Genomic DNA, 27,748 nt, shown 5'->3' with positions numbered 1-27,748 from the left:
CTTACCCAGCATTTTTGTTTTACCTTCTTAAAAGATCTCAGACCTAAAAAAATAAAGAGATCCCAGCCCTTCATCCAGCCTTCTCGCACAGGCTGTGCAGGGGCCTGTTCGTGTTGTCACAAACGTCCTCACAACTTGATCTTCCCTTGGAATTGCGTCAGTCGGGGTTCCTGGTGACTTGCAGAGGGTCCTCACCCTGTGGGTAACCGTGCGCTTGTTTCCAGGTCAAGGTAACGGGGCTCTTGTTTTTCCAGGTAGAAGAACAGATGGTTTCTTCTGACTCTGTTTCGTCTTCTGCTAGTAGTTTCTGGAACTCCAGCCCCATTCTTTGCAACAAGCAGCACGTACAGATGTTAAACAAGGGTATCCAAGCAGGTAAGCTACTTGCACTAAACTTCTTCATTGAACTCAAAGTAGGTACGTGAGCATGTGAGAAGATACTCAATCTCACTCATAGTTAAAAAAAGGAAACTGTACCCAAATAGCATGTTTCACCCAGCAGATTAGCTGAAATCCAAGTTTCATAGCAAGCGTGTGGGCAAGAGAATGTACTCTCTTACATTCATGTGCACTGCTAATTGTTACCACCCCTCAGTTTGGTAATCTTTCTCGGTGACTCTTGACTCAGGCTGTTTGCTTCTGTCATTTCTAAGCACACTGTGTATGTGCCAGTTATCCTACAGAAGTATCTGTGAATCTGTGCAAAATGAAGTCTACAGAGGCAACCATTGCTGTCCTGTGGGCCTTAGCAAAAGGTTGAAATCAATTTAGATGTCTTATCAAAAGCTGAATGGCTACATAAATTACTGTATTACTGTAGATGTAAGTTCTACAGAGCACAAAGTGACTGCACTAATACTGATCCCCAAGACACATAATTAAGAAGGTGCACAACCCTAGCTCATCCCCTTTCTATAATGTGTATGCCCTTTGTACTGTCCCTTCCTGTGACGTGTGGTCACCTGCAGTCACACCCCCCTAAGTAGATATAACCATTAGTTAGCCATAAACGGACTCGCCAGCCTCCTTCCGGGTCTATGCCCCACCTCGCCTCGGCCCACGCTGTGCGCAGAACTGGTCAGTAAGATCATGGCCATCCAGGAGGTGAGCATGCTGCCATGAAAGAAATAAAATGAAGAAGGAAAACAAAGCAAGGAGCAAAACAGTGTATAATTGCATGCTCTGTCACCTATTTAAAAAATAAAAAGAGACAACTGCTTGAGTTGGTAGGGAAAAAATTACCTGGAATCGAATAGGGTTGTGAACTGTGTGAGTGGGGAGCAAGGTTGGCAAGGAGACTTCTTTTTTGTGCCATTTGATTTTGTAAAACAGAAAGAAATGATCTTTAGTTCTTGTTGTTGTTGTGTCGCACCCCCGCCCCCTACTACCCCCTTGAAGTCTTACCTTTGCCTCTGTCAGCCAGGTGTTACCCAGTGGCCACCTGTGCCGGGTGCTTTTTGTGTGCTCACCAACTGCCTGGTACTCTTCTGAGCTACCTTTTCCAACAGGTGAGAGGCCGGGGCATACTAACTGTTTTGCCACTGGGGACATACTACCAAGAAGGAGAGGTTTGTCCTAGTTTCGTCAGCCAAGACCCCCCATCCCCAAGCCTGCTGTCTGACTCATGACAGCCCCATTGGTCAGAGCTGAGCTGCCCCGCCAGCTTCCCAAGGCTGTAAATCTTAATGGAAGCTGACCTCCACATCTTTCTCCCAGGAAACTGCAGGTCTTCCCTGCTGACTCATAGTGATCCCCTGAGGGTTTGAGCCTGTAACTCTTTTCAGGAGTAGAAAGCCCTGTCTTTCTCCCTGGGAGCTGCTGGAGGTTTCGAATTGCTGTCCATGTATAACCACGACACTGGCAGGGCTCCTAAAGTTGCTGGTGCTGGCAGGGGGTTCAAACCACTGGCCTTTTGGTGAGCAACTGAGCACTTTCACCACAGTGCCAAAAGCCAGGTGTCCTGATGCGCTGCACTGTGGAAAACCATGCACCGCGTGGCGGACTGGACACAAAGCCAGAAAAGGCAGAGTTCATCTAGGATCTTGTAGAAGGATGGAGTTTGGGTGAAATGTAAATGAGAACACCCTTTGATGAGCTCAGAGGAAAGTGGGGTCAACATCAGATCTAAATGGTAGTAGACCCTCAAACCTACCCTTTTGGAATCAGTTAAGTTCAGACAGGTATGGAATGTGACATCTAGATGCCCTTGTCCGAACTCTGAACTGAGGATGTAAATTGAGGTTGCTTCTCTGTGTTAGATAGCTTCCCAAACAATTTCACTGTTAAATTCTGGCCTCATAGCGACCCTCCCAGACAGAGTAGAACTGCCCTGTGAGTTTCTGAGACTGTCACTCCTCACGGGCGTTGGGGACCTCTCTTTCTCCCCTGGAGACATCACCACTACACTGCCAGGGCTCCTTGGGTCCGAAACGAGAGAGTAGGGCATTGTGTTTTCATTGATAAATTTCAAATAGCGATGTTTCTGATGGTGCATTACTCTAGAGAGAGCAGTGTCCCTCGGTGAGTCCTCACAGAAGGGGGTTGCTGGGACCCTTCGTAGCTGAGAGTGCCTTGGGAGAAATTCTGTGTCCTGTGGACTTGGCCTGGGTCTGCTCCTAGCCTAGTGAATGGCAAGGACAGCTTTACAGTCTACACTGACTTTGACCTACCTCAGGTGTTAGGGAAATTTTTTTTAAGGTGTTAGGGATTTTGAATTGAAACAAGCTGGTTGTTCTAAGGTGTGTATGTGCCCTGTCAGATGATGCTCAAGGGGGATTTGTGTAGGAAACACCTGACTTTGGCCTCCTAGTCGATTTCTATTCTGTATCTGGGTCTTCAGATAAAGAATTAGCAAGTTGCCAAATCATCCTTTATTATTGACCACCAGAAAAGTAACTTTTTAATGTACCAGACAGGCTACTTATGATAGTTCTTCCTCTTTGGAGCAACAGGTAAGCTATTTATTGCTTTGCTTTAAAAAGTGTTGGTTAATTAGTGTGCCTATACTGATTGATCTGATAGCATGCATATCTGAGAACAACTGTTGATGCGTATTAGGGAAAATCTAATTCATGAGTCCCTCTCTCTCTGTTTGATGGTTCAAAGCCTTAGCCACACAGGACAGGCACCTGCGTTCTTTAAAGTAAAAATTTCAAACTTCTACATCACACCCCGAGCTAATTACATCTTGATCTATACAAGTGAGGGCTGGGCTTCCATATCGCTTGTTCCTTTTTTGACTTGATTGTGGATTAGCTATGGGGTTTTACATCTCCAGAAGAAGCCCTGTTTGGCACAGTGGTTATGCATTGGGCTACTAACCTCAAGGTCATCCATTCTAAACCACCAGTCACTGCATGGGAGAAAGATGAGGCTTTCTACTCCTGTAAAGAGTTACAATCTGAGAAATCCACAGGGACAGTTAGTTCTACCCTCTCCTATAGGCTTTCAAAGAGTTAGAATCAACTTGATGACATGAGTTTGGTGTGTTTTACATTTCAGATACATCAATATTTTTCAAGAGCTTTCCAAAGTGCTTTCCATGTGATTATAAGGCATAGCCAGAGTTGAAAATCCACAATACACTTCACCTCTCTCTCTCCTCCCTGTCCACCTCTTTTCTTCCCTCTGTACACAGGCTCGCACACACGTGCGCGCGCACACACACGCACAGGCAGGCACTCAGGCAAACATAGAGTTGCCTTCGTCTTGGAAGCCGTGGAAAGGTTTTGGGCACCGACTAGCATTAAAGCTTCCAGGTAAGCTTCCAGGCTGCCCCCAGAGACTGGTGTGGTGTCTCCCCGCAGGTAACTTGGAGATTGTGAATGGCGCCAGAAGACACACCCGAGACGTGGGATTGAATGTCCCGACTCCGAGTTCCAGCGAGGCTCACTTAGAGGAGGACAGCGATGGGAGTTCTTCCCTGTCTGAAATTAAAATCGAGGAGAAACGGATCCACGCCGGTCATCCCCCGGACAGAAAGTCAAGGAGGAGCGTGACAAGTCTCTGTGAAGGTCGGTTTCCAATTTCAGGATGTGCCCCAGAGGCGCTAATGAATGCCGAGCTTCGCTTAATATGCTAAGAGCCCTTGTTTCTAAAGCCCCCACAGCCACCCACTTGGCACATCCCTGTAGTGGGCACAGCACCATGCCTGCAGTGAAGCCGGACTCAGGGCCTGCTGACCCCCCGGAGATCCTCTATTACATATAAGTCTGTGATGAGAACTCTGGGCTATGAGAGGTGAGAACTATCATTTTTTCTTTCTTTCTGAAAAATTTTTTTTTCTTACAGGCATCTCATGGTTTGTTCCTGCTGAAAATTTGAAGTGTGGATCTAAGAAGGAAAATCTGCCCAGATTTTACGGCCCCGCCGTCTCCTGGTTTGAAGCAGTAACAAACACCAAGCCCTGGAGAGAACCGCTGCGGGAAAAGAACTGGCAAGGCCAGAGAGTGGACAGCCAGATGGACTGTGGGGGGCGCCTCGCAGACCCGTGCAACAGTGAAGGCATGCACCCGCTGAGGCCGTTTGTGAGAGCAAGCCTACAGGTGCTGTGACCTGCTCTTAGCGGCATTTTATTTTTTAATTTTTAAAAGCATTTTATTGGGAGCTCATACAGATCTTACTATAATCCATACATTGCATCCATTGTGTCAAGCTTATCTGTACAGTTGTTGCCGTCATTGTTTTCAAAACATTTTCTTTCTACTTAAGCCCTTGGTATCAGCTCCTCATTTTCCCCTCCCTCCTGAACCCTTGATAAATTATAGATTATTATTTTCATATCTTACATCATCCTCTGTCTCCCTTCACCCACTTTTGTTGTTGTTCCCCTGGGAGGGGATTGATTCTATGTTGGTCCTTGTGCTTGATGCACTCTTTCTCTCCCCACCTTCCCCCCATCTTTACCTGCATTTTTAAGGGCTGGCAAGGGAAAGATGCAAACAAGTTAAATCTGTGACTAAGCATTTCTGAAGGACAAACATGTGGCCCTCTTGCTAGCTCTTCCACAGTTCATCTGTTTTCACCACATTCCAGCGTAAGTTCACATCATTAATCAAGACTGCCTTACTATTGACCTTTCTACTTCAACCCCTGTTCTGGGGCCAGGCCATGAGAAGGCTGGCATCGCCAACCTGCTGCGCATCAAGTCCCCAGATGCCGGCATGGAAAGTGCTCCTGGGGGCCATGTGTATGTGCCAGCCTTGCCTATTCCTGCCCAAACCCTGGGCTTAAAAGACACCAGGTCCCCCACTTAAAGGCCATGTCTTAGACATAAGCAAATACTTTGTAAGATTGGTGTTCTGGGTTCGAAGACTTCGCGCCGTAGTCTTGTGGAACAGCTCGGTTAATTGACTAAATGTAGTTTGTAAAGTGTATGTTCTACTCATCCAAGACCAAAGGGGAAAAGGAGACCAAAGACTTGGCAAAGAAAATCAGGTACACGAACACTTCGTTGGCCTAACCTACTGCTCCTTCTTCAGGGGAAACAACAACTGCTCCGCCCCTGTATGGCAATTAAAATATTTTTGTTCCTGCAGCCCATAATCCAGGATAAGGTGTAGGTAACTGCTTTTGCAGGACCCTCGCCCCCCCACCCCCGATCATTCCAGCATGCCCCAGGGGGCCGATACCACCCACTCTGGGAAGCAAGCATCTACACCATGCACCGCTGTCATCTGCCCTGAGAGGAGGAAGGACCAACCCTTCTGAGTCTTGCTAGAACGAGGGGAACAGAACTCTCCTTCTTAAAAGGGCTGCACCAGCTGAGACTGGCCAACTCCCCAGACAGTCACCCTGAGACACACTTGTGACCCTCAAACCGAAATTCCCCTAGAGGCCCCCTTTTAGGCAACTCGCAAATGGACTCCTAAAGCCGTGGCACCAGTGCGTAGTGAACGCCTTCAAACCAGAATCTCCTGGAATCGAGAATCCCTAAAGCAGAGACGCAAAGGCACGGGTGCAGGAAAAGGGAGTCCTGGCCGTGCCCCCCACCCCCACCCCCGCAACCCCGCCCCCAGCAGAGGGTGTGAGAGTGAAGTCTCGGAGTGAGTGGTGAGAGCTGGTTCAGTGAGAACATCACGTTCTGTGGGCCCTTTCACCTTACACAGTGTGTTTAGGAGAACGCTGAAAGGGCTTCAGCCCCTCGTTGCATACCCCCATACCCCTTTGAGAGCTAAAGAAAAAGGATACTTAACGAGGCATTTGTTAGAAGGGGATTTTAACCTCCGCACCCTGGGCTGAGTCCAAGGCGTGGCTTTGATCCCGTGGCTTTCGAGACTGAAGCGCAGCCCTCCAAAGACCAGTGCGCTTAGAGTCCAGGCTTGGTCACCTGGGTGGCACCTGGAGAGCTGGCGCTCAAGCCCGGGGCTTTCTCTCGTCCTCAGGAAGCGCTTCACTTTCACAGACCCGACTTCATCTCTCGCTCGGGCGAGCGGATCAAGCGCCTGAAGCTAATCGTCCAGGAGCGGAAGCTGCAGAACGTGCTGCAGAGCGAGCGGGAAGCGCTGTTCAACACGGGCCCGGACTGTCCCGGCAGCCAGCGGGGCGCGCGCCCACGGGCCAGACAAGGTAGGTCCTCCTGGAGGAGAGGTAGGAGAGGGCTGTGCTGCCTAGCCCTGCTAAGTGATGGCTGTGGGGGCCAGCAGGGGGCTCTTGTCTTGCTCACACCCCGCCCACCTTGCCAGAGCACACACCCTGTCACTGTATCTGCTGTATCTGAAACAAGCGTGCACAGGGAGGAGAGATCTGAGGGGAGGGGTTGACAGTTTATTGACCTCTACTTCCCATGCCATACTTCCAATTCAGAGGGTTAAAGGCTTGCCAACGAGTGGCACACTCACCATCACAGTGGACTTCAGACTGTTTTCTTCACTCTGGTACTCGGTGTCAGTAGCTGCCCGTCCCCCAACCTCCCCTTCCATCACCCTATGAAACTGTTCTGGTTTCTGTCTCTTAGATTCTGTAGATTTACCTATCCTGGGTTTCATATAAAGACAATTACACCAGTGACAACCACCACAGGACAGTAAAACCCAGAGAAGCTCAATCCAAAAGGAAGCAGGAAATAAATAGAAACTACAACAAATTAAGAAATGGGCCAGGTTGCTTTGACGGGGTGCTCACATGTGACTCACAACATTCGCATCAGTTCCCTCTCTGCTGCCTCCCACCCGAGGGCATGGCTGGTCCCATCAAGAAGGGGTCTTTTATGCACTCTGACTGTGTCCACGCCAGTTGGTTTCTGAAGAAAGGGTCTGTTTTAGACGTGCCCACCTCACAGGTGGTGCTGAGCCATGCCCTGGTACAGCTCTTTGCCCTACCCTCGTTTAATGCCAGGGCAGGTACTCCTTCCTTCCTTAGTGTCTGAGATTAAGCCTCTCCCCTAAGATTGCATGTGCAAGCCCGTCAGAACCAGTAATGGGATCAAGATTCCAGGAGGACGGGAAGGATAGCAGTGGTGCCAGGATCATCCCCTCAGGGGAAGAATGCCTCAGGGGAGAGTAGGTGAAGGGATGGAATGTATAAATAATAGTACCAGTGTATAATAAGGGTTTGCGGGGTGGCGGGGTGGGGGAGAAGGGGTGAAAAAGAGGAGTTGATATCAAAGGGCTCAAGAGGGAAGAAAGATATTGTTCAGAAATTGTTAGTGCCAATAATTGTACATGTGTGCTTGAGATAACGGATGTCTGTTTTTTATAATATATGTAAGAGCCCCCAATGAAATGATTTATTTTTTAAAGGATGTGTAATAAGTGTAAGATCTGGGATTCAAATCCATAGTGGCTAGCTCCAGAGTCCATGCTCCATGTGAAATCCCAAATAAAATCACCGTATGTGAAAACCAAATGTTTACATTGCAACCTGACCTGTAAGCCTCTGCCTGTAAGTAGCTGCAGGCTTCTCCATTCACTCTGGCCTGGTCCCCAGAGCACTGTGTCTTCCCGGGCCTTGGGTGATAACCAGTCAGTCTCCACCGTCTGTTCCAGGCAGTGGCGGCGTCCTCTCACGGCTCTGTGGCACAGAGCCCTTGTGGTGAATGTGCTGTCTGCTCACTGCCCCTTCTGTCACCTAGGCTTCCTGGCTGCCCACAAGAGTAGAGCGATTGGAAAGAAGGAAATGATTCAGAGGTCTAAACGGTAAGGTCAAACAAAAAATAAATAACCCATTGGGGCATGCATGGCTCATGTGTAGAAGAATCAACACTAGTTTATATGTATGAGTCAGCCTCATCGTAATTAGAAATCAGAACTGAAATCAAACCAAGTGTGATGTGCAGGGGGGTTGGGGAGACTGTGCCTTTTGTCTTAGCAACTGCATTTCTAGGAATATAGTCAATGACGGAGAAAAATACATGTGACGTTAAGCTCTACCAAAAAGTCAAATGTCAGGAGGATGGGTGCTGCTGTCAGTCAAACATGGGCTTTTAAAAGGTGGGGAAGAGCATGTGTGGGTATAGAGCGTAACATGCCTCTGGAAAGATAACCAAAAAGAAAAGAAAAACGAATCATAGTGATTGCTTTCAAGGGAAAAAGTGCCTGGGGTACAGCGGTAGGGGAAGGACTTAGTTACTCTTTGAATTTGGTGCCATTGCGTATGTTAGCTCTCGTTACTTACCCAGCCAGTTCGATAGAAGTGCGCCCCAACATACAGGGCTGCTGTTGGCATTTTCCGATGCCATGCATGTGGTTTTCAGTGGGATTTCCTCAAAGGTGGACAGCCTAGTCTGTTCTTAGTGTCAAAGCTCCCCCGAAACCTATGCACTTTGGGGGACCTTGCTGACATTTGAAAATACCAGTGACATGGAGCTTCCCGCATCACAGAAACACACAAGCCACCAAGGCCCGACAACCCGACAGACAAGTGGCAGGAGCTGCCAGAAGGTCATGCTGGACTCAGAGGAGAATGTGCATGTAGGGGTGTCATTGCTGATGGCAGATGGATCTTGGTGGAAAGCAGAAAATACCAGAAAGATGTTCAGTTGTATTTGATTGACTGTAAAAAGGCACTTGACTGTGCGGACCATAAAAACTAGGGTAACCTTGAGCAGAAAGGAAATTCCAGAACACGGCATTGTGCTCAAGTACATGGGTCAAGAGGCAAACACAGCAAGGGAACGCTGCATGGTTTCACATCAAGAAAGGTCTCTGTTGGGTGGTGTCCTCTCCCCATCCTTGTTCAGTCCATGTGCTGAGCCCATCATCAGAGAAGCTGGAGGATATGCAGAAGAACGTGGCGTCGGGAACGTGGCTGATTTACACCTGCGGTGTGCAGGTGACACAACCTTGCTGGCTGCAAGTGAGGAGCCCCTTAAGCCCTTGCTGATGAAGAGCAAGGTGTGCAGCCTGCAGAGTGGATTATAACAATAGGTGACATGACAAATGGAGGAAGAGTTGAAGTCAAGGATTCCGTCCTCCTTGGATCCACAGTCAATGCTCGCAGCAGCAGCAGCAGCAGCCAGGAGCGTGAACAATGCACTGCATTAGGAAAGCTACTGCACACACCTCTTTAAAGTGTCGAAAAGGCAAGCTGATGCTCGGAGGACTGACGTGCACCTGACCCAAGCCGTGACATTTCAGTCTCCCCATCCGCTTGTGACAGTTGGACTTGAATAGGGAAGAATGGACAATACATGTTCCTTATCCATGTTGAAACAATACATTTTTGCAGACAGAATGAGAAGCAGTTTGCCTCCTGCCCTTTGCTGTATTCCTTTCCCGAAGGACCCACTGTTGGCAGGTTTTCTATTACATTTTTATTCTTCAGTCTCCTCTCTTTATCTAGTACTAGCTCGGGGCACCGAGCGTGGGCCACAGCTTGTCTGTGGAGGAAAGAGCGGCCTTGGGAGTGGTCGGGTCAGTAAGGGGTGGCGAGAAGACCCCAGCAGTGATCATGCTGTGCTCCTGCACCCCAGTAACCGCCACCCCGTGTGTCTCCTCTGTGCCATTTCCTAGGATGTACGAGCAGCTTCCAGAAGTTCAGAAACGGAAAGAGGAGGAGAAGAGGCAATCAGAATACAAGTGCTACCGGCTGCGGGCCCAGCTCTATAAAAAGGTCAGTCGGTCCTCTGGGGTCAGGTTTAGCAGGCAACAGACAATTCCAACACAGCACATGCGACCTCTGAGCACTCATTCAGACTTGGCCGACTTGGCAGCGGCTCGGACAGAAGCATGTCACACACTGGGCTTCTGCCCAAATTTGGAAGATGATGGTACCTGTAAGCAGATTTCTTTTTTTTTTTAATCATTTTATTGGGGGCTCATACAATTCTTATCACAATCCATACATACAACCATTGTGTCAATCACATATGTTGTGAGCAGAGTTCAAATCCGGTCTCGCTCCCCACCCTCCCTTAGAATCTCTGCTTCTCTGTGCCTTGGGACTTGTTCATATAGGGCCCCCTCGGGCCTCCCTGCCTTCCATCCTTCTTTGCCCTGTGCTGACACCAAGCCTTCCTCCCATGTCTCCTCACTTCTCTGCTGGTTCGGCAAACCCCCTTCCCTCTCCCCCCCCCCCACCCGCAGTGACCGGACACCTCAGTTGTGGGTTTTATTAGGGACACTAAAAGTTACCACAAAGTAAACAGGAAGGAGGCAGTCATTGGTCCACAGATGTGCCTCTCCTCTGCCAGCAGCCAAGTCTCTCCCGGTTGGTCCTCGACCAGGAAGCCAGCCCACTGTGCTGCCTCACAGTCTCAGAGACTCAGCAGTGATCCTTGCCTCTGCCTCTGGTCTTGGCCTGGCTCTTTTGTCCTATCCCATGGTCCCCACATTGCTGCCTCTGAGCTCGCCCCCCACCACTTCAGACAGACCACAACATGCTCCACTTCCAAGGGTCCTGAGATTTCTCTGTTCCTGCTTCCCACATTGGCCTTGTACACAGAGGACTAGCCCTGACAGAGCTGCTGCTTGGTCTCTCTGCAGAAAGCAAAGGTGGTGACTTGGCTCATATCCTCTAGGAAAGTGGAAACTTAGCCACAGCCACCTTACTGCTGTCGCAGAGAACCCCACCCCACCCCCAGAAGGGGATTCTAACCACAGGCATTGCGGTTAGAACTCATGGTGCGTCACACAGGGCCCTGAGCACATTTGGAAGGGAGTCAAGTTTTACACTCCAAGGCCCTTTCAGACGTCCTGGTGGAAGTGCCCAAATCGACCCTAATTGAGGGATTTCATTCCAGACTCCCGAAGCATTGGTTCTCTACCCCCTTTGGTAGATCATCATACAACTCTTGAACTTTGAGAGTAAACTGGGAAGTGTCTGAATGGTCTCAGAGTTGGCCGTCAGGAGGGTCAGAGGTCTCCAAAAAGCCATCATTTTCGGACCACAGACATGCAAGTTCAGTTGTTTTCACCAAGGGCCTGGGTTCTACTGCTGTCTCCCTGGAAAGCACCAGGCTGCCTACTGGGCCCGAAGGGCCGTGGTCCTGTGTCCTTCCCAGTCAGCACTGTCCTTGTTTCCTTCCCCACCTTCCCCTCACCGCTGACTCTGAAAGTCAGAGACAGAAACATAGTCCGCACTAGACTGCCACGGGGTCACAGAGGCCAGCATCCCCAGTCAGGGGCCCAGTGGGGCATCAGCACCCCAGGACCAGTGTCTTGGGCTTGTGTGTTTGTGAATAGATGGACTGATTGACCTGTCCAGATTAGTGGCCATCTGCAAGTATTGATCTCTTCCCTATAAACATTTCTATGAATGTTTTTTAGCAGAAGATGATGAACAGGATTTAGGTCTCTTCTGAGAAGTGTGTTGGGATGCGGCTGGCTGCCTCTGAGGGGAGAGTAGCTAACTTCCTTCTGCCCTTTTTTCCCTCCACAGAAAGTGACCAATCGACTCTTGGGAAGAAAAGTCCCCTGGGACTGACATGAGATGATTTTCCTGAGCCCCTGGAAGTCTATTTTATAGCCTTGGAGAAGTACAGGCCTTCCTTTTATGTGTCTGCATTTAATAAAATGTCCTCTATGTCCATGTGTAATTGGCAAGTAGACTCCTCGCGGGCCCCAGGTAGCGCCCTGATTGAATCCTCTCAGGCTTGGGGCCTCGCCCACCGGCTGTTTTGTCCAATGAGCTCTCGTAATTCTAGTGTCGAGTGAGTCTCTTTTATACATATGTGTGTTTTTATACGTTTAGAAAATAAATAACGTTTGATTGACTTGCAGTGCAGCGAGCACGGGAGGGTCTTTTCTTTCCCATCTGAGGTGTCAGGGAGCCCGGCTGAGTCTCCCCTGAGGTGTGGGCCCCCCTGGAGGGCCACAGTCTACAAAGAGGGGCTGTTAGGATGGCACGTGGCCCGTGCCTGGAGAAAGAGAGGGTCCATGCGTGTGCGTGCACATCTGAGGACAAGAGTGCCTGCGGGCATGCACCAAGCCGGGCCCTGACTCCACGGGTCCTGGGAGCATGCCTCCTCCAGGGCAGATGCCCCTCACCCACCCGCTGGACATGACCTCCCACGGAGCCCAGGTTTATCCCATGGGGAGCGGCTTTGGAGAAGGCAGAGTGCATGTGAAGCAGGCTGAGTATGCGCCGTTGTCCCCCTGTAGCCTGCAATGACAGGTGAGGGAGAAAGGCACCAATTGCCCCGAGCCCAAGGAGCAGGCCCTGCCGCCACTCCAAGCCACGCCGGTGCCCTGGCGCGCTTCCCAGCCCAGAGGAGGCCAGAGGGCTGCAGCGTGCTGACTGAGCCTACCTGGAAAAGGAGGCCCGGAGCCTGTAGGCACCTTGCAGCCCCGAAAGGCGCTGTCTGTGCGCGTCTTGGGTTGGGGTTAATATTCGGGGTGGAAACAAGAAGTGATAGGTGTTTTCAGAGCTGGATGTTGCAAGGTGGCCTGGGCAGGATGAAGGGTGATCTCTCCCAGACCCTTTGGGGAGCTTGCTCTTCCCGGCTGGGATAGAACATACCTGGAATGCCACAGGCGCTTGCGTTCATGTCACCTAGGGTCTTGCTTTCATGTGATACCAGTGTTTTCCCTCGCTGCCAGGCAGAGGGAGCGGCATGGGGAGTTGGGGCGTGGGGTTGAGGAGAGACTTGCTGGGGTCATCTGCCTGGCCCTGCTCTCTCCTGGGATGCTGCCTGTGGGAATCAGGTAGCTGCCAGAAGTGCTTTTAGTTTACAAGTAAATCCTAGTGCACCGCCCAGCATCTATCCCCCGCTGCCCTCAAGATGACCCCCTCTGCTACCCAAGCCACACACCATCCTCCCCCATCCCGGACAAACCCCTGATCTGAGCCTCTTGCTTTGCTGAGCCACTGCCCCTGGTTTTCAGCTGCCGGATTCACTCTTGAATTGCTTCTCCCAGACCACGTGCAGACCCTCCCTGAGATCCACAGCCCCTTCTCCAGCAGGTCAGCCATACCTCCCTGACTCGGAAGCAGCCTCTGGTTCTGCCTACCCCGCTCCAAGACCCCTGGTGTCCTGACCCAATGTTTTTTTGTGTCCCAAAATAATTATCCTGGCCAATTGTTAGAAAATCCTGCCAAGCTAGTCTGTTGTCATAATCAACTTCTGTACTGGTTTGATAGCTGGGTCGTTTTCACCGACAGTAGTGGTTGTATTTACTGGCTTTGAACCCTCAGTCATAGCCCTTTCCCAGTTGCTCACGAAATAGGAAAACAAAGGGGAGAAAGTGGAATCTGATCAAGAGTTGAAACGACAGTTTTGAAGGGGCCACCAGACAGTTGGTGCAGGCAGTCAGGAGGCTCTGGGAAAGACTGCAGGGAGACTGTGTGCACCACCTGAGCTTCGATGTCAGGAGATGTTTCAACTTTGGAATTGATTTAGTGATAAACCCATTAAAAAATCAATAAAATATTGTTATCTGAGGGGCCAGCCCCAATCCCAACTATGAGAACAGCCTCCCAGCAGAATTTACTTCAGAGGACAGCACTGAAGCTACAGCTGCAGGGGGAGGAAGAGAATGGAGCACATCCTGGCCCACTAAGCCCTGAGCATGATAGTCCCACTCAGAGCAGCCAGTGCGCAGAGAGGACCCTTGGGAAAGCCTCACTGACCCATAGTGCTGTGGGGTGGGGGACAACCCTGGAGACTGGGGATTGCACCCAATCTGACCCCCACACACACACACACATATAGGAGAAACACTGAGGGTGTGCAACAGAACAGCAGAGCAGAGCAAGGAAGTCCCGAGGGAGCACCAGGAAGAGACTTTGGGGCCAGGGCATGGCACCCCATCATGCTTGACCAGAAAAACACTCCTAAAGGTCAACAAACAGACCTTGAACTATTTACAGACTTTTGTTGTTGTTGTTGCTTTGTTTTGCTTGATCTTGTTTTTTCTGCATATTATCTCTCCAGGTCTGTCTAGATAAGAGAGGTGGGATAAACAATCTGGAAGAGAAAACAAGGGGCCAACTGTTGCCAGACATGGGATAGGGGGAGGCGGGGAAAGGAAGAGGGTGTTAACAAACCCAGGGACAAGGGAACAAGTGATCCAAAATTGATGGGGAGGAGGGTGTAGGGGGCCTGGTAGGGCGAGATTAAGGGTAATTTAACCCAGAAGAATTATAGAAACCCAAATGAAGGCTGAACATGATAGTGGGACAAGAAGAAAGTAAATGGAAATAGAGGAGAGAACTAGGAGGCAAAGGGCACTTATAGAGGTCTAAATATGGGCATGTTCATATGTAAACATGTTCATATGTAAACATGGATAAATAAATCTATGTGCATATATTTATAGGTTTAGTATTAAGGTACCAGATGGACATTGAACCTCCACTCAAGTACTCCCTCAATTTAAGAACACTTTGTTCTATTAACCTGGCATTCTATGATGCTCACCTTCCTGACTGCTGAAAACAAAGCGGTTGTATAAACAAATGTGGTGAAGAAAGCTGATGGTGCCCGGCTATCAAAAAGATACAGCATCTGGGGTCTTAAAGGCTTGAAGGGAAACAAGTGGCCAACTAGCTCAGAAGTAACAAAGCCCACATAGAAGAAGCACACCAGCCTGTGTGATCACAAGGTGTCGAAGGGATCAGGTGTCAGACATCAGAGAACAAGAAATCATATCATATCCAGGACAGATAAAGCCCTCAGGACCAATAATGAGAGTAGTGATACCAGGAGGGGTTGGGGAGAAAGGGGGATCTACATATAACCCTCTCCCTGCGGGGCGGTCAACAGAAAAGTAGGTGAAGGGAGACATTGGACAGTATAAGACATCAGAAAATTTATAAATTATGAAGGGTTTGGGGAGAGGGAGGAGGGAAAATGAGCTGATACCAAGGGCTCATGAAGAAAAATGTTTTGAGAGTGATGATGGCAACCAATGTGCTTGACATAGTGGATGGACGTATGGATTGTGATAGTTGTATGAGCCCCAATAAAATGATTAAATAAATGTCTAGAAAATAATGATGGCGACATATGTACAAATGTTCTTGATACAATTGATATGCGTATTGGTACAAGAATTATAAGAGCCCTCAATAAAATGCTTAAAAATTTTTAAAATCTAAAAAGGTCATTATCAACTCCACGGGAAACAGCCTGCAGAAAAAGACAAATAATGAGGTTTTTTTGGTTTTTTTTTCTTTCTTGCTGTTTTTTTTTTTTTTACATTTTATTAGGGGCTCATACAGCTCTTATCACAATCCATACATATACATACATCAATCAAATAATGAGTTTTATTGTGTATCCTTGCTGAAAACAAAGTCCCCCCGATGTACAAACCCGTGCTTGCTGATAATCAAAGGGCTGACAGTTTGCCTGGAAGGACTTCAGAAGACTGGGAGTTTGGTTTATTTTAAAAATATTTTTATTGTGGGCTCTTACAGCTCTTACCACATCCATACTTCCACTCATTGTGTCAAGCATATGTGTACATTTGTTGCCATCATCATCTTCAAAACATTTTCTTTCTACTTGAGCCCTTGGTATCAGCCCCTCATTCCTTCCCCTCCCTCCATCATGGACCCTTGATAATTTATAAATTATTATTATTTTCCATGTCTTACACTGTCCGATGTCTCCACTCACTTTTCTGTTCATCCTCCTGGAGGTGGGTTATATGTTGATCAGTGTGATCGGTTCCCTCTCTCCCCTCACCTTCCCCTACACACCTTGGTATCGCTGCTCTCATTATTGGCCCAGAGGGGCTTATCTGTCTGGATTCCCTGTGTTGCAAGGTCTTATCTGTACCAGTGTACATGTTCTGATCTAGCCGGATCTGTAAGGTAGAGTTGGGGGGAGGAAGCATTAAGGAACTAGAGGGGAGTCGTATGTTTCATCCGTGCTGTACTGCACCCTGACTGGCTCATCTCTGCTTTGTGATCCTTCTGTGAGGGGATGTCCAATTGTCTGTAGATGGGCTTTGGGTCTCCACTCCACACTCCCCCTCATTTGCATCCATATGATTATTCCGGGTCTTTGATGCCTGGTACCTGGTCTCGTCAACACAGGTGTGCTTCCATGTGGGCTTTGTTGCTTCCCTGCTGGCCACTTATTTATCCTTAAGACCCCAGATGCCAAAGCTTTTATTAGCCAGGCACCATCAGCTTTCTTCACTGTATTTGCTCATGCAACCATTTTGTCTTCAGCAATCGTGTCAGGGAAAGTGAGCATCATAGAATGCCAGGTTAATAGAACAAAGTGTTCTTGCATTGAGGGAGTTCTTGAGTAGAGGCCCAATGTCCATCTGCTACCTTAATACTTAACATATATGTGCATAGATATATTTCCCTATTGTTATATATGAATACACATACATGAATATACTTACATGTGTACATGCCTGTATTTAAACCTCTCTCAATTTCCTTTGCCTCCTAGTTCCTATATTTCCATTTATTTTCCTCTTGTCCCACTATCATGTTCAACCTTCTTTCGAGTTTCAGTAATTCCTCTAGGCCAGGGGTCCTCAAACTACGGCCCGCGGGCCACATGCGGCCCGCCGAGGACTTTTATCCGGCCTGCCGGGTGTTTTTGCCCATTTGTTTTTTTACTTCAAAATAAGATATGTGCAGTGTGTATAGGAATTTGTTCATAGTTGTTTTTATTTTAACTATAGTCTGGCCCTCCAACGGGTCTGAGGGACAGTGAACTGGCCCCTGTTTAAAAAGTTTGAGGACCCCTGCTCTAGGCTATGTTGCACTTAATCAGTCCTCACCAGGCATCCTCTGTCCTCCTCTCCATCGATTTTAGATAACTTGTTCTCTTGTCCCTAGGTTTGTTGGCTCCCCTTTCCTTTCCCCTGCTTCCCCCTCTCCCATGTCCCCCCAGAACCACCGGTCCTGTTGTTTTCTCCTTGGGATTGTTTATCCTGATTATCTTATCTAGATAAATGTGCAGAGACAATAGCAAACAAAAATAAAACAACAACATAGAAAAGCCTATGAATAGTTCCAGGGCTGTCTGTTGACCTTTATGGGTGTTTTCTGGTTGAGTCTGATGAGGTGTCACGCCCTGGCCCCCGAAGTCGAAGTCTGATTTGGAGATCAATCCCCTGGGGACTTCGTTGCTTTGCTCCCTTTGCTGCTCTGTTGCGTGCCTTTCATGTTTTGCCCCCGTGTGGTGGGGTCAGGTCGGGCACAGTTCCCACACGGTGCCTCCAGTCTTGCCCCTCGTAGCGCTGTGGGTCAGCCAGGGACTTCGTGTCTTGTGGTGGGGTTGGCCCTATGGTCCTCTCTGTGCATTGGCTGCTGCGAGCAGGAATGTCCTCCTCGGGGCTTGGTGGGCCAGGGCGTGCTCCACTCTCTTCCTCTCTCCTTCCCTCTTCCATTGCTCTTGTGTGCTCTGAGCAAGTTCACCCGTCTCCCCGGACTGTTACTTCAGTGCTATCCTCTGTAGTGGATTCTTCTGGGGAGGGGGTCCACGTAGCTGGGATTGGGGCCGGGTTCACTGTGCTTTTTTATTTATTTATTTTTCTTCAGGAGCATGTTTATTGTGTTTGAGATGATACATCAGGTGCTCTCTGAGCTACAAAGGGTAAAAGGAAATCCTCTCATTACAAACTGACAAAGGTAAAACATTTTCACAACAGCATGTACCACATACTCAGAAATAGATCTGGGTTTAATACAAATGACATAATTCCTAACCATCTACAGCTACTTTTATAACTTCATACAGATAATGAATTAGGCTAAAATGCACTATAATATTTGGTAGACTTCAGGACCAGTATCCTTAGTACATCACAAAATATATTTTGATATCCCAAAGAAGCAAGACTTGCAAGTAGGCGTTTTAAACATAACTAATCTACAGCTACAAAGTTCTACTCTTGATAGCATTTACCTTTTTCGGGAGTCTCCCAGTCTCCAAAGGATAAAAGCAGAGAGTAGAATCAGTATAACATACACAGAAGTCCGTATTGTAAAGGCTATAAAGATTTGCAGCTCCCTCCAGATTCCTTAGCCCTCAAACCTAAACAGTGGTCTGAGGGGCTTAAAGAAAAAAGGAGGAAAGTGACACTGAAGCGGACTTGGAGTCTTGGGACAAACAAGTTCACTTCAAACAATAACACACACACACACAAAAAGATGTGCAGCACAGTGAGAAGATGCCTTCTGCTCCTTCACACTGCATACAAATTAGGTGAATTATATTGCGTATCTCTTGGTCCACTGTCTGGCTATCCTGTCATGGCTATACTGTCAAATACTGAGTGGCTGTGCTTCCAACCAGAGGATCCGCAGGGTTGCAGTCTGTCAAAAGGGAACAAATAGACAGCAAAACCTTTGAAATAGTCAAAGCAGGACTCCAGTTATCTTTAAGGATGTCCAAACAGATGACTCCCTGACTGTTGATGTTGCAATGATAGATTCTGGGGCAAAAAGTAACCTTTGGTGGCTTAAATGGATAATCTGATGAAAATGTGATATCCAGAAAAAACACACCACCTTCATATACAGAACCTGGCGGACCAAGTAGAGTTGATCTCCATTCATAAATGTTTTCTCCTTAGGCCCAGGACTGCAGTTGGGAGGAGGATCAAGAGTTATCTCAGCTAGCTCCTTCTGGATTCTTTTAGCACTAGTGGATAACTTAGCAGTGGCTTTGCTAGAGAGTTTGATGTTTTTCTTCTGCTGGGTGGCAGAAGGTTTTCTTTCTTCTGGTTCTTCAGGCTCCGGAGCGGCTGGGTCTAGCTGGTCTGCATCCGAACTACCACTGCTGATGCCTATCACTGGACATCTTGGTGGAGTTATTTCTTGGAAAACTCGGCCGCCCACCCGGCCCGCTCGCACGCCGCTACGGTGTGGGGGAGGGAGACCGAAAAAAACCCTTCCGTAAGGAATTGGGGGGGGGGGGAATGAAGCCGAGGAGGCTCTGGCCCGGGAGTGGGGAACATTGAAAGTCGGAGGGGGCTGTGCAGTGCCGGCTCCGGCCGGAGGGTGGCGCCGCTCAGCGCCTTCGGGAGGGAGGGAAAAAGGGGTGGGGGGGAGCTCGGCTTGGCGAGGGTGTGAGCTCCCTGGGAGGCGGAGGGGACGCGGGAGACCCCCCCGCGCGCTGTGGCCGCCCGCCGCCGCCCGGCTCGGCTCCTCCGGGCCGTGCAGTCAGCAAGTTCCGAGGCGAGCACAGGGGAGGGGCCTGCTTTTTTATTTTTAACTGAAACCCACATAGCATAAAATTAAGCATGTCAAACGGACTTTTCCGTGGCAGTTAATTCCCAGTGTTAGGCAGCTACCTCTCCTATCAAGTTCCAGAATATCTTCATCATCCCCAAAGAAACCCTCCTACCTGGTCACCCTGATCCCCGGAAGAGGAACAAGGGCGCCTGGCTCCCCAGCCTCTCCCTGACTGCGGAGCCCCCATCAGCACCTCACTGTGGGCGGGCAGTCAAGTGGGGAGCATCCGTCAGTCAGGGGACTCTGACTTTGCTTCACCTGAGGTGAAGCCAGAGACTGGTGGGACCAAAAACAACCTGGCTGGGAGCCCAGCCCCCCAAATTCACAACCATCTGAGGTTAATGTAATTAGTCTTGTAGGGGGCCTCTGGATGGTGGCAAGCCGTTAACACGGGCACCCAGAGACACGGGCATACAGGCCACAGCTTGGCAACCCTGTGGTACAGTACTACCTGCACACCTAGGGGGTGGGCGTCGGGATCACCTGGGCAGCCTCGTAGAACAGCCGGAGCCTGGGGGTAGGATGTGTTTCACACCGGGCTCTCACTGGACATCAGCACTTCTCCAGAGGGCTGAAAGGGCAAGGGCCTGGCCGGCAGGTCTGGGATGGGCCACACTCTGTCCCAAGCTGGGCTGAGACCACCATTGGAGTCACAGGGCCCTCCTCGATGGCAGCCCTGGCCGGGATAAAAGAATGGACTGCTTCCTTCCTGCCACACCTGGTGTGGAGCTGGAGCAGCTCTGTGGGGCTGGGCGTGTCAGGGCAGCAGGACTGGGTAGACCAGCGCTGCTCCTAGCTCTCAGTTTCCATTCTCAGAACAAGCCCTGTCCCCTGTGGAAAGCCCTCCCCAATGACAGGTTGGGTGCCCACTCTTTCTACTGTCCTCATAGTTAAGGCACTAGCAGGACACTGCTGTGATTGGCCCCTCGCCCCCTTCTGGCTGGGAAGAGGCCAAGCTGACCCCCAGTCCCCAAGTTTGGGATGCCAGCAGACGAGACACCTGCAGAGCCCCACAATACCCCCTAGTTCCTCCTTTCTAGTGTGTTGCTCAGATTACTTTAGCACCTGCCGGACCCTGAGTTCCTGTTCGGGAAACTTGACTGAGTGGGATGAGGCTAGTGGCACAGTTCAGGTCCCTGAGCTTTCTGTGGAAACGGGTGAATTGGCAACTGTTGTTGCTTTATACATGCGGGAGGGGGCTTCCAAAAGGTTCATGGAAACTTTATATTTTAAATCCATTGCTTCACAAGCTTTTTAAAGGCACTTAGTGCGTGTGTGTGTTTGTATGATAAATATACTCAAAACTCACTGCCATTGAGTCAATTCGAACTCATAGTGACCCTCTAGGGCAGATAGACCTGCCCCTGCGAGTTTCTGACACTATTTATGGGACTGGTGATCCCGCAGATAGGTCGGCAGGTGGATTCAAACTGCTGACTTTTCAGTTAACAACCCAAGGAGCAACCCACTGTGCCACTAGGGCTCCTATGGTACCCAGGATCAGAAAAAGCATGGCTGAGCAACCTGCTGGAAAAGAGTCACTTCAGACCATACCCACCACCCACCAAGGAGAGCAAGCCCCCCCCCCCCATACCACAGCCTCCCTTGCTGCCCAACCCGTGTGTGTTAAACAAACATCTATTGGTTGGTGGCTGTGGGGGGCAGTCTTGTTTGTTGGTTTAGCGCCGTAATACTAGATAAAAGAGAGGCGGCCCCAAAAGATTGAATGGAGTCTAGGCCCCTTGTTCCTAGAGCAACAAGGAATAAGCTTTTATTGCGTGCTGGCAGGAGACTGCCACTCTTGCTGGTGGCCACAGCCACGTCCACCCTGCCCTGACGGCCGGAGGCCTCGGCTCACGGGCCCCCGGGCTGCTTCAGACGGTAGAGAAAATGAACCCCGGGAATGGCGACGAGCCTCCAGATCCAGGAGTAGTAACACTCGTGCGTCTCCTGGAAGCCCAGGCCTCGGTAGAGGCCGAGCGCCGACCGCTGCAGCCTGCTCGTGGAAAGCACCACCTCCTGGTAGGCCTGCTCCCGAGCAAACTGCAGCACAGTCCGAGTGAGCGCTTTGGCCACGCCCCGGCCCCGGTGCTCCAAGGCCACGAACAGGTGTAAGAGTTGCAAGCGCTTCCTGCGCAGGGCCGGCTCCTCGGCGGGCAGACAGCCCACCATGCCCACCACCTGCCCCTCACACTCGACCACCCAGAAGCAGGAGCCCCGCTCGCTGAAGTAGGTTTGTGTGATGTCTGACATGTCTGTGTTCAACGCTGTGACTCCAAAGCTGGTCCAGGGATACTTGGCAATGAACCTCAGGGCAGCGAGCAGGGTGAGGCAGGCCGCCAGGGCCAGGAGCCAAGAGCCAGACACCAGGAGTAGGGCTAGGGGCCCCCCGAGGAGGGGCACAAGGACTCGGGGCAGCCCCAGGAGGTAGTGGAAGGTCGGGGAGCTGTACTCATCCAGCCCCTTCTGGAACAGGTCCAGGACCCCTTCCCAGTCGCTCTCCTGGTACCTGCGGATTCGGTGAGGAGCCATGGCCAAAGAGCGCAAGGCAGCCCTGAGGGTAGAGAGGAAACCACGTGAGGGCCCCCATCTCTCCCAACGGTGCCCCGCAGCTTAACAGGAACAGGGAGACCCTGCTCAAGGCGCTGTCTTCTGCTTCCCCACACACACATCCCCCCAGGTACACTGCAGGGAGCAGCCCACGGCCAAAGGGACAGCCAGAATCCCTCTCCCACCCACTGCCACGGAGTTTGACTCGTGGTGCTGCTCCCTGTGAGACAGAGTAGAACTGCTCTCTGGGGTTTCCACCCCCTTCTCAGAAAAAAAAAAAGGTATTCTGCACCCCCACAGGCAATTAAAAATGTTTGTACAATTGCCTGAAATCCAAAAATGTCCGTAGGATTGCTCTAATCCAGGATAAAGTGTAGGTATCTGCTTTGGCAGCCCCATTGGATCCTTCTCTGCCTCTTGCGTGCGCGCACGCACGCACGCACACTAGGGCGATATTAGGAAACATTATTCTAGATCTTCACAGGAGCTTCGTGGGCGGACTGCCTCATCTTCCTCTCCCCGAGAGGCTAGAGCTTGGGAGCTCCAGCACTTTAACCACTATCCCACCAGGCTTTTTCGTTCAGTCTCTAACTCGTCTGCAGCCCTGTGCTGATCGAAAGGGACAGGTGTCAATAGATTTGGTCTGGAATGAACCCACACGTGTCTGAACGGGGACTCCAGTAGCAATAGCTTGTGACTTGCCCTCAAGGATGAAGTGCTGGCAACTCAGTTCTTGAGGCTTGTAACGCCGTCCCACCAGCCCTTCCCCCTTTGCCGGCTTTCTCCGCTTCCTGGTACGTGGGCCGCGGGGTCCCTGTCCCAGGGACGGTTCCGCAAAGGCTCTTTCCTCTGAGTTGCACGTTTTGAGGCTGTGGAAGTGGCAGCAGAGCCAAATACAAAGAAGAAGAAAAAAAGACTGCCCTTGAGATACAGAACACCCTCCTGGCACCCGAGTCCCCCCAACAGAGCCGCCTGCACCCCCAGCCTCACCTGCCGCCACGCCACCTGAACTCTGTCCTTGAGTGGACTGCCTCCGGGAGAACTGCCCCGGCGGCTCCCCTGCTTAAATCAGGCCGGGACACCTGCCCATTGGCTGTTTCCTGGGTGGTTGATACTCATCAACCCCAGCCCAGGAACCCCTTGCCCTCCCCGCTGGGGTTCTGGGGGGTGGACCCACTGGGGTCAGGATCAGGGTCAGCAGCTGGGGTCAGGAGCAGGGTGCCCTGAGGTCAGTCCTGTCCCTTCACTCCGCCTCCGGGATCACAACCCTCCCCTGGGTTCTGTCCTCAGCCGAGTCCAGGCAGGCGGCCTGGCACACCGGCCCTTCGCAGCAGGCACTGAGAAAGTGGGTCGTTTTCAGCCCCCAGCCTCCCCCTCCCACGATGGGGCACAGCGCGCACCTCACACAACCCCTGGACATCCCCCAAGCCGGCCTGAGCTGCCCTGGTGGGCCTAGGGGAAATGTGATAATACAATGCTTGCAGACTCTTTTTCTGAGAAATGCTGAGGTATTTGCCCAAAAAAAGAGAATAAACCAGCGGTCTCCGAGTTGTCATGGTCACCCACCCCAGCCCACAGCACCCCGCGCACCTCAGCGTTGAGCCAGCTCCACGGTTTCTCGGAGGGGGGGAGCTTTGGGAGGCACATTTGCAGGCCTTTTTTTCCCCCAAAAAGCACTTCTGGGAGGGTTTAAACTGTCAGCCTTTGGGGCAGTAGGGAAACGCTTCACCATCTGCCTCACCCAGGGACTGCACTGACTGGATTTGCTGAAGTGGTGGTTCTCCACCTTCCTCGAGCCGCGACCCTTATGGCATTTCCTCATGTGGTGGTGACCCGCCAACCATCAAATTAGTCTCATTGCTACTTCATCACTGTCATTTTGCTACCGTTATGAATCGACATGTAAATAGCTGATAGGCAGGATGTATTTTCATGGTTACAAATTAACATAATGAAAGCATAAGGATTCATCACAAAAACAATATGCAATCCTATATGGTGGAAATATTTATTTCTAATTACAAATAAATGACATTTTGTCTTGAAGCATGGTGTAGCAAAGGGGTCTTGACCCACAGGTTGAGAACCACTGGCTTAAAGTATTGCAGAAAGAGTAAGTGGGGGAGGAGGGCAGAGATTAAAGAAGGCTGGCTGTACTTGGTGATAAGTGGAGCTGGGGGCTGAAAACCAGTGCGTGCGTGCCTCTCTCTCTCTCTCTCTGGCTGCACTGTGGAGAACGGATTGGAGGCAGGGATGGACGTGCATACCTCCCAGAGACTAGGGCAGCCTAGTAGATATCGAAGCAGATACCTCAGTAAACTGGGCTGCAGTGGTTGCGAACAAAAGAGCATGCAGCTTCAATCAGCTTCCCAAAGGGGTGTCCACGCGAAAGATACCTGGGGCCAGCAGAGACCCTACGAGCCACGACACGAGAAGCTGACTCCTGAACCACTCAGAGGTGCAATAGGGGCAGCAATGGCAGGAGTTAATGGTGAACTGAATGGAGATGAGGACAAGGAAGGGGACAGAGGTGCTTGTCAGGTTTCTGACAAAACCATCCTGGAGTACCCCTGAGATCAGAGTGGAGGACAAGATCATCCCCTTCCCAAAGGGCGCTGCCCACCAGCCTCCTTGACGGAGGACAGTAGCTGGGAGCCAGACCCTATCGCTAGCCGGGTGACCCTGCTCTAGGGCACATCCCAGTCTTTGGCATCAACAAAGCCCCAGGAGTAGACCTTAACTAGTCTGTCTTCTGGATGGTGAACCCTGAGGTAGTTACATTTTTTTAGTGTACATTTGAACATTTAAAAAAAAATTTTTTTTTACATTTGAACATTTTAGTTAGACATTTTAATGTTAAGCCAGACATTGCTGACTTAGATTCCAGAGTACAGTTGGAATCTTCCTGATAAGAGTCTCTGGGTTATGTGTTGGGCTGCTAACAAGGCCAGCAGTTCAAAACCACCAGCTGCTCCTCAGGAGAAAGATGAGGCTTTCTACTCCAGTAAAGACTTACAGTCTTGTCTTCACACAAGCAACCATCTAAGTGGGGCAACAACCAAGTCCACATAGGAGAAGCATACAAGTCTATGTGATCCGAGGATTTGCAAATAATCCAAATCCAAAGGAGGGAATGGTATTAGAACTTAGATTGTGAACACCTGGCTTGCAGAAGGCTAGGGATGACTGTGGAAACTTGAAATCCATTTGCAGGGCCTACACATGGATTAAACCTCCGGTGAATCCCCTGACCATAGTCCATGATGTGAACAGCCTGGTTATCAGAGAGCATTGTAAAATCGATTACGGCAGATGTAGCTGGTTAAAATGTATTAATTTATCATTTGATCTTTTTCACCCATTTTAAAGGGTTTTTTTGTTGTTGTTGTTTAAGAAGTGAAGGGAAATACATATGGATTACGTCGCTGGTGAATTCCCTCTGACATGCAGAGTATTGGAAAGTGGATTCTTGCAGGTGCAGTTAGGTTAAATTTTAACGGCTTATCATTTGATCTCCCATTGACCCATTTTTAATTTGTTCTAGTTTTTAATATTTTCTGCTTTCTTTCTGTAGCAGTTTTCCTCTTACTTTGTCATTATTGTTAGTTATTTTGCCTTTGGTGTGTTTTACTGTGTATGAAATCCAGGATAGGTAAATCTATAGGGAAAGTAACTGGATTGATTATTTTCTTGGGGACATGGCAGGGGAGGTGGGTAGAAAATGGGGCGCTAATAAGAAGGAGTGCAGAAAGAAGAAAATATAAAATTGATTGTGGTGATGATTGTACGACTCTTCTACATATGATTGAACTATTGAATCACGTGCTCTGTGAATTACATGCCAACAAAAATGTTACAAAATAAATAAAACCAAATAATAGTTTAACTTAACTAGCTAATAATATCTGCCTAGATCACTGTGCTATTTCTTGGGAAAGGATGGTGGGAAGGGTTGTAGATTGTGAGAATGCCACTGAATTGTACACGTAGAAAGTACTGAATTAGTGGATGCCCTGCTGTGTATATTTTCAACAATGACAAAAATAAAAATGAATCATTCCAAAAAAGAGAGAGACTTACAGTCTCAGAAAGTTGCCAGGGCAGCTCTCCCGTCCCATAGGGCCAACAGGAGTGACATCCGCTCAAGGGTGGTGATGATGGTGAATGAGTCCACTACTCACTGGTTGGCTCCCACTGCCGTGAACTTGATTCTCCCTCACAGAAGCCGGTGGAACTGCCCAATTGGGTTTTGAGGCCTAACCCTTTACAGAAGCAGACTGCCTCATTGTTCTCCCTTTGAACAACGGGTCTTTCAGTTAGCAGCCTGGTGCTTAAACCACTGCACCACCAGGGTTCCTTGCCACTTAACTCCGACAGACTTACTGCCCTGGCGACCCTACAGGATAATGCAGAACTGCCCCTGTGGGTTTCTGAGATGGGAACTTGATGGGGACAGAAAGCCCCGGCTTTCTCCCTCCAGCAGTCAGTCCACTAGGCACTTAATACTCAAGCTGAAGAGACCAGAGGTTCAGAGCTCTGGGGCTTCCCTCAAACCCAACGCACTCCGTTTCGATTCAGGCTTTCCTTCTCTCGGCATTTCCTTCTGCATGCGTGGCTTCCTGCACGGGAGCCTGCGCCTGCTTTGTCAGCCCTGAGAGACTCATTTCTTCAGTCTGCTGAAAGTGGTGCCAGGACTTCGTGCTCGGCCTAAGGGGTGCCAGGTGTTTGAGGCCTGGTTGCCACCATCAGGAGACGACACCAATGGAGCTCCGTGAGGAACGTCTAATGGAGTCATTGAAATCCAGAGGCACGTAATTGATGGGCTGAATTAGACAGGGCTTTCATGTGGCAGGTATTGAAACATCTCCACACATTGGCTTAATGGAAGGGAGGTGGCTTTGGAAAAGTCCGTGGGTGGTTTGAACGCAGGAAGACACGCCTGGTGGTCTGCTTCTAAAACCATCACAGCCAGAAAGACCCTGTGGGGCAGCTTTGCTCTGTCACATGTGGTTGCCACGTGATGTAACTGCCTCAATGGTGATGACTTATGAAACTGCACGGGCCAGAAATAAAGACAGGGTGGGTTTGGGATAGTTTTTCCTATGACACCATGGACAATGACTTCCACCCAAGACTGGCTGGCCTCATCAGATGTAGGACGCCACCAGACATGACTGAAGTCATCTGCTTCCTTGCTCGTAGCCAGTAGAAAACCGAGGACTTGCGTCTCAGCCTTCCAAGTGCTGGGATGTCAAACTAGGGTTTCAAGTTAGCTCACATCTCCTGAGGACCAGATGGACACTTTACAGAAGGAGCCACAGAAGTGTTATTTTTAAACGGGGCTTGGTCCGTTCCAGTCAGTTGGCCTAAGAGTGCAGTTAGTGCTCCTGTTCTGTCTTAGTTCATTAGTTCATGGTCGAGTGCCTGGGCTCTTAAAAGTTTGCAAGTGGCTGTCTGAGTTAGAATTGGTCTCTATTCACTTGAGGAAGAAGAGACCTAGAAATAAGAGGCTCAGCTGAAATACGTGTCTAACCGTCCCCTTGTCCACAGACCAGAACCAGATGGTGCAGCCACTATTGTTGAGCTTCTGTTTTTATTTTATTAAGAA

At 49.8% G+C, this 27,748-nt stretch overlaps 2 protein-coding genes and 1 pseudogene across 3 annotated transcripts in view; 1 reads left to right on the top strand and 2 right to left on the bottom strand.

Annotated features, from left to right (window-relative positions):
- Positions 1-12,157, top strand: part of ALMS1 (ALMS1 centrosome and basal body associated protein) — a 123,539-nt gene extending 111,382 nt beyond the window's left edge. For both annotated transcript variants that reach the window (XM_075556945.1, XM_075556944.1), the window contains 7 exons: positions 255-375; positions 3,807-4,013; positions 4,291-4,544; positions 6,384-6,567; positions 8,072-8,135; positions 9,951-10,050; positions 11,818-12,157. In XM_075556945.1, the coding sequence (XP_075413060.1) occupies positions 255-375; positions 3,807-4,013; positions 4,291-4,544; positions 6,384-6,567; positions 8,072-8,135; positions 9,951-10,050; positions 11,818-11,862 (975 nt within the window). In that variant the 3' untranslated portion in view covers positions 11,863-12,157. The remainder of the gene's footprint in view (positions 1-254; positions 376-3,806; positions 4,014-4,290; positions 4,545-6,383; positions 6,568-8,071; positions 8,136-9,950; positions 10,051-11,817) is intronic.
- Positions 12,158-18,564: 6,407 nt separating this feature from the next.
- LOC142455551 (ubiquitin-conjugating enzyme E2 E3 pseudogene) lies at positions 18,565-19,679 on the bottom strand (annotated as a pseudogene).
- A 1,740-nt stretch (positions 19,680-21,419) lies between these two features.
- Positions 21,420-22,122, bottom strand: NAT8 (N-acetyltransferase 8 (putative)). The gene has a single exon (XM_075556941.1). It carries the CDS (start codon positions 22,120-22,122, stop codon positions 21,445-21,447), a length of 678 nt encoding a protein of 225 aa, XP_075413056.1. The 3' UTR covers positions 21,420-21,444.
- Positions 22,123-27,748: the final 5,626 nt, after the last annotated feature.

Source organism: Tenrec ecaudatus, chromosome 8 (assembly GCF_050624435.1).
Source record: "Tenrec ecaudatus isolate mTenEca1 chromosome 8, mTenEca1.hap1, whole genome shotgun sequence".
Classification (NCBI taxonomy): domain Eukaryota; kingdom Metazoa; phylum Chordata; class Mammalia; order Afrosoricida; family Tenrecidae; genus Tenrec; species Tenrec ecaudatus.
The sequence above is the reverse complement of the archived record's forward strand: the minus strand, read 5'-3'. Positions and strand labels throughout refer to the sequence as shown.

Excerpts from the sequence above, each read along its gene's own strand:
- NAT8 (XM_075556941.1), bottom strand. The coding sequence starts at position 22,122 with ATGGCTCCTCACCGAATCCGCAGGTACCAGGAGAGCGACTGGGAAGGG.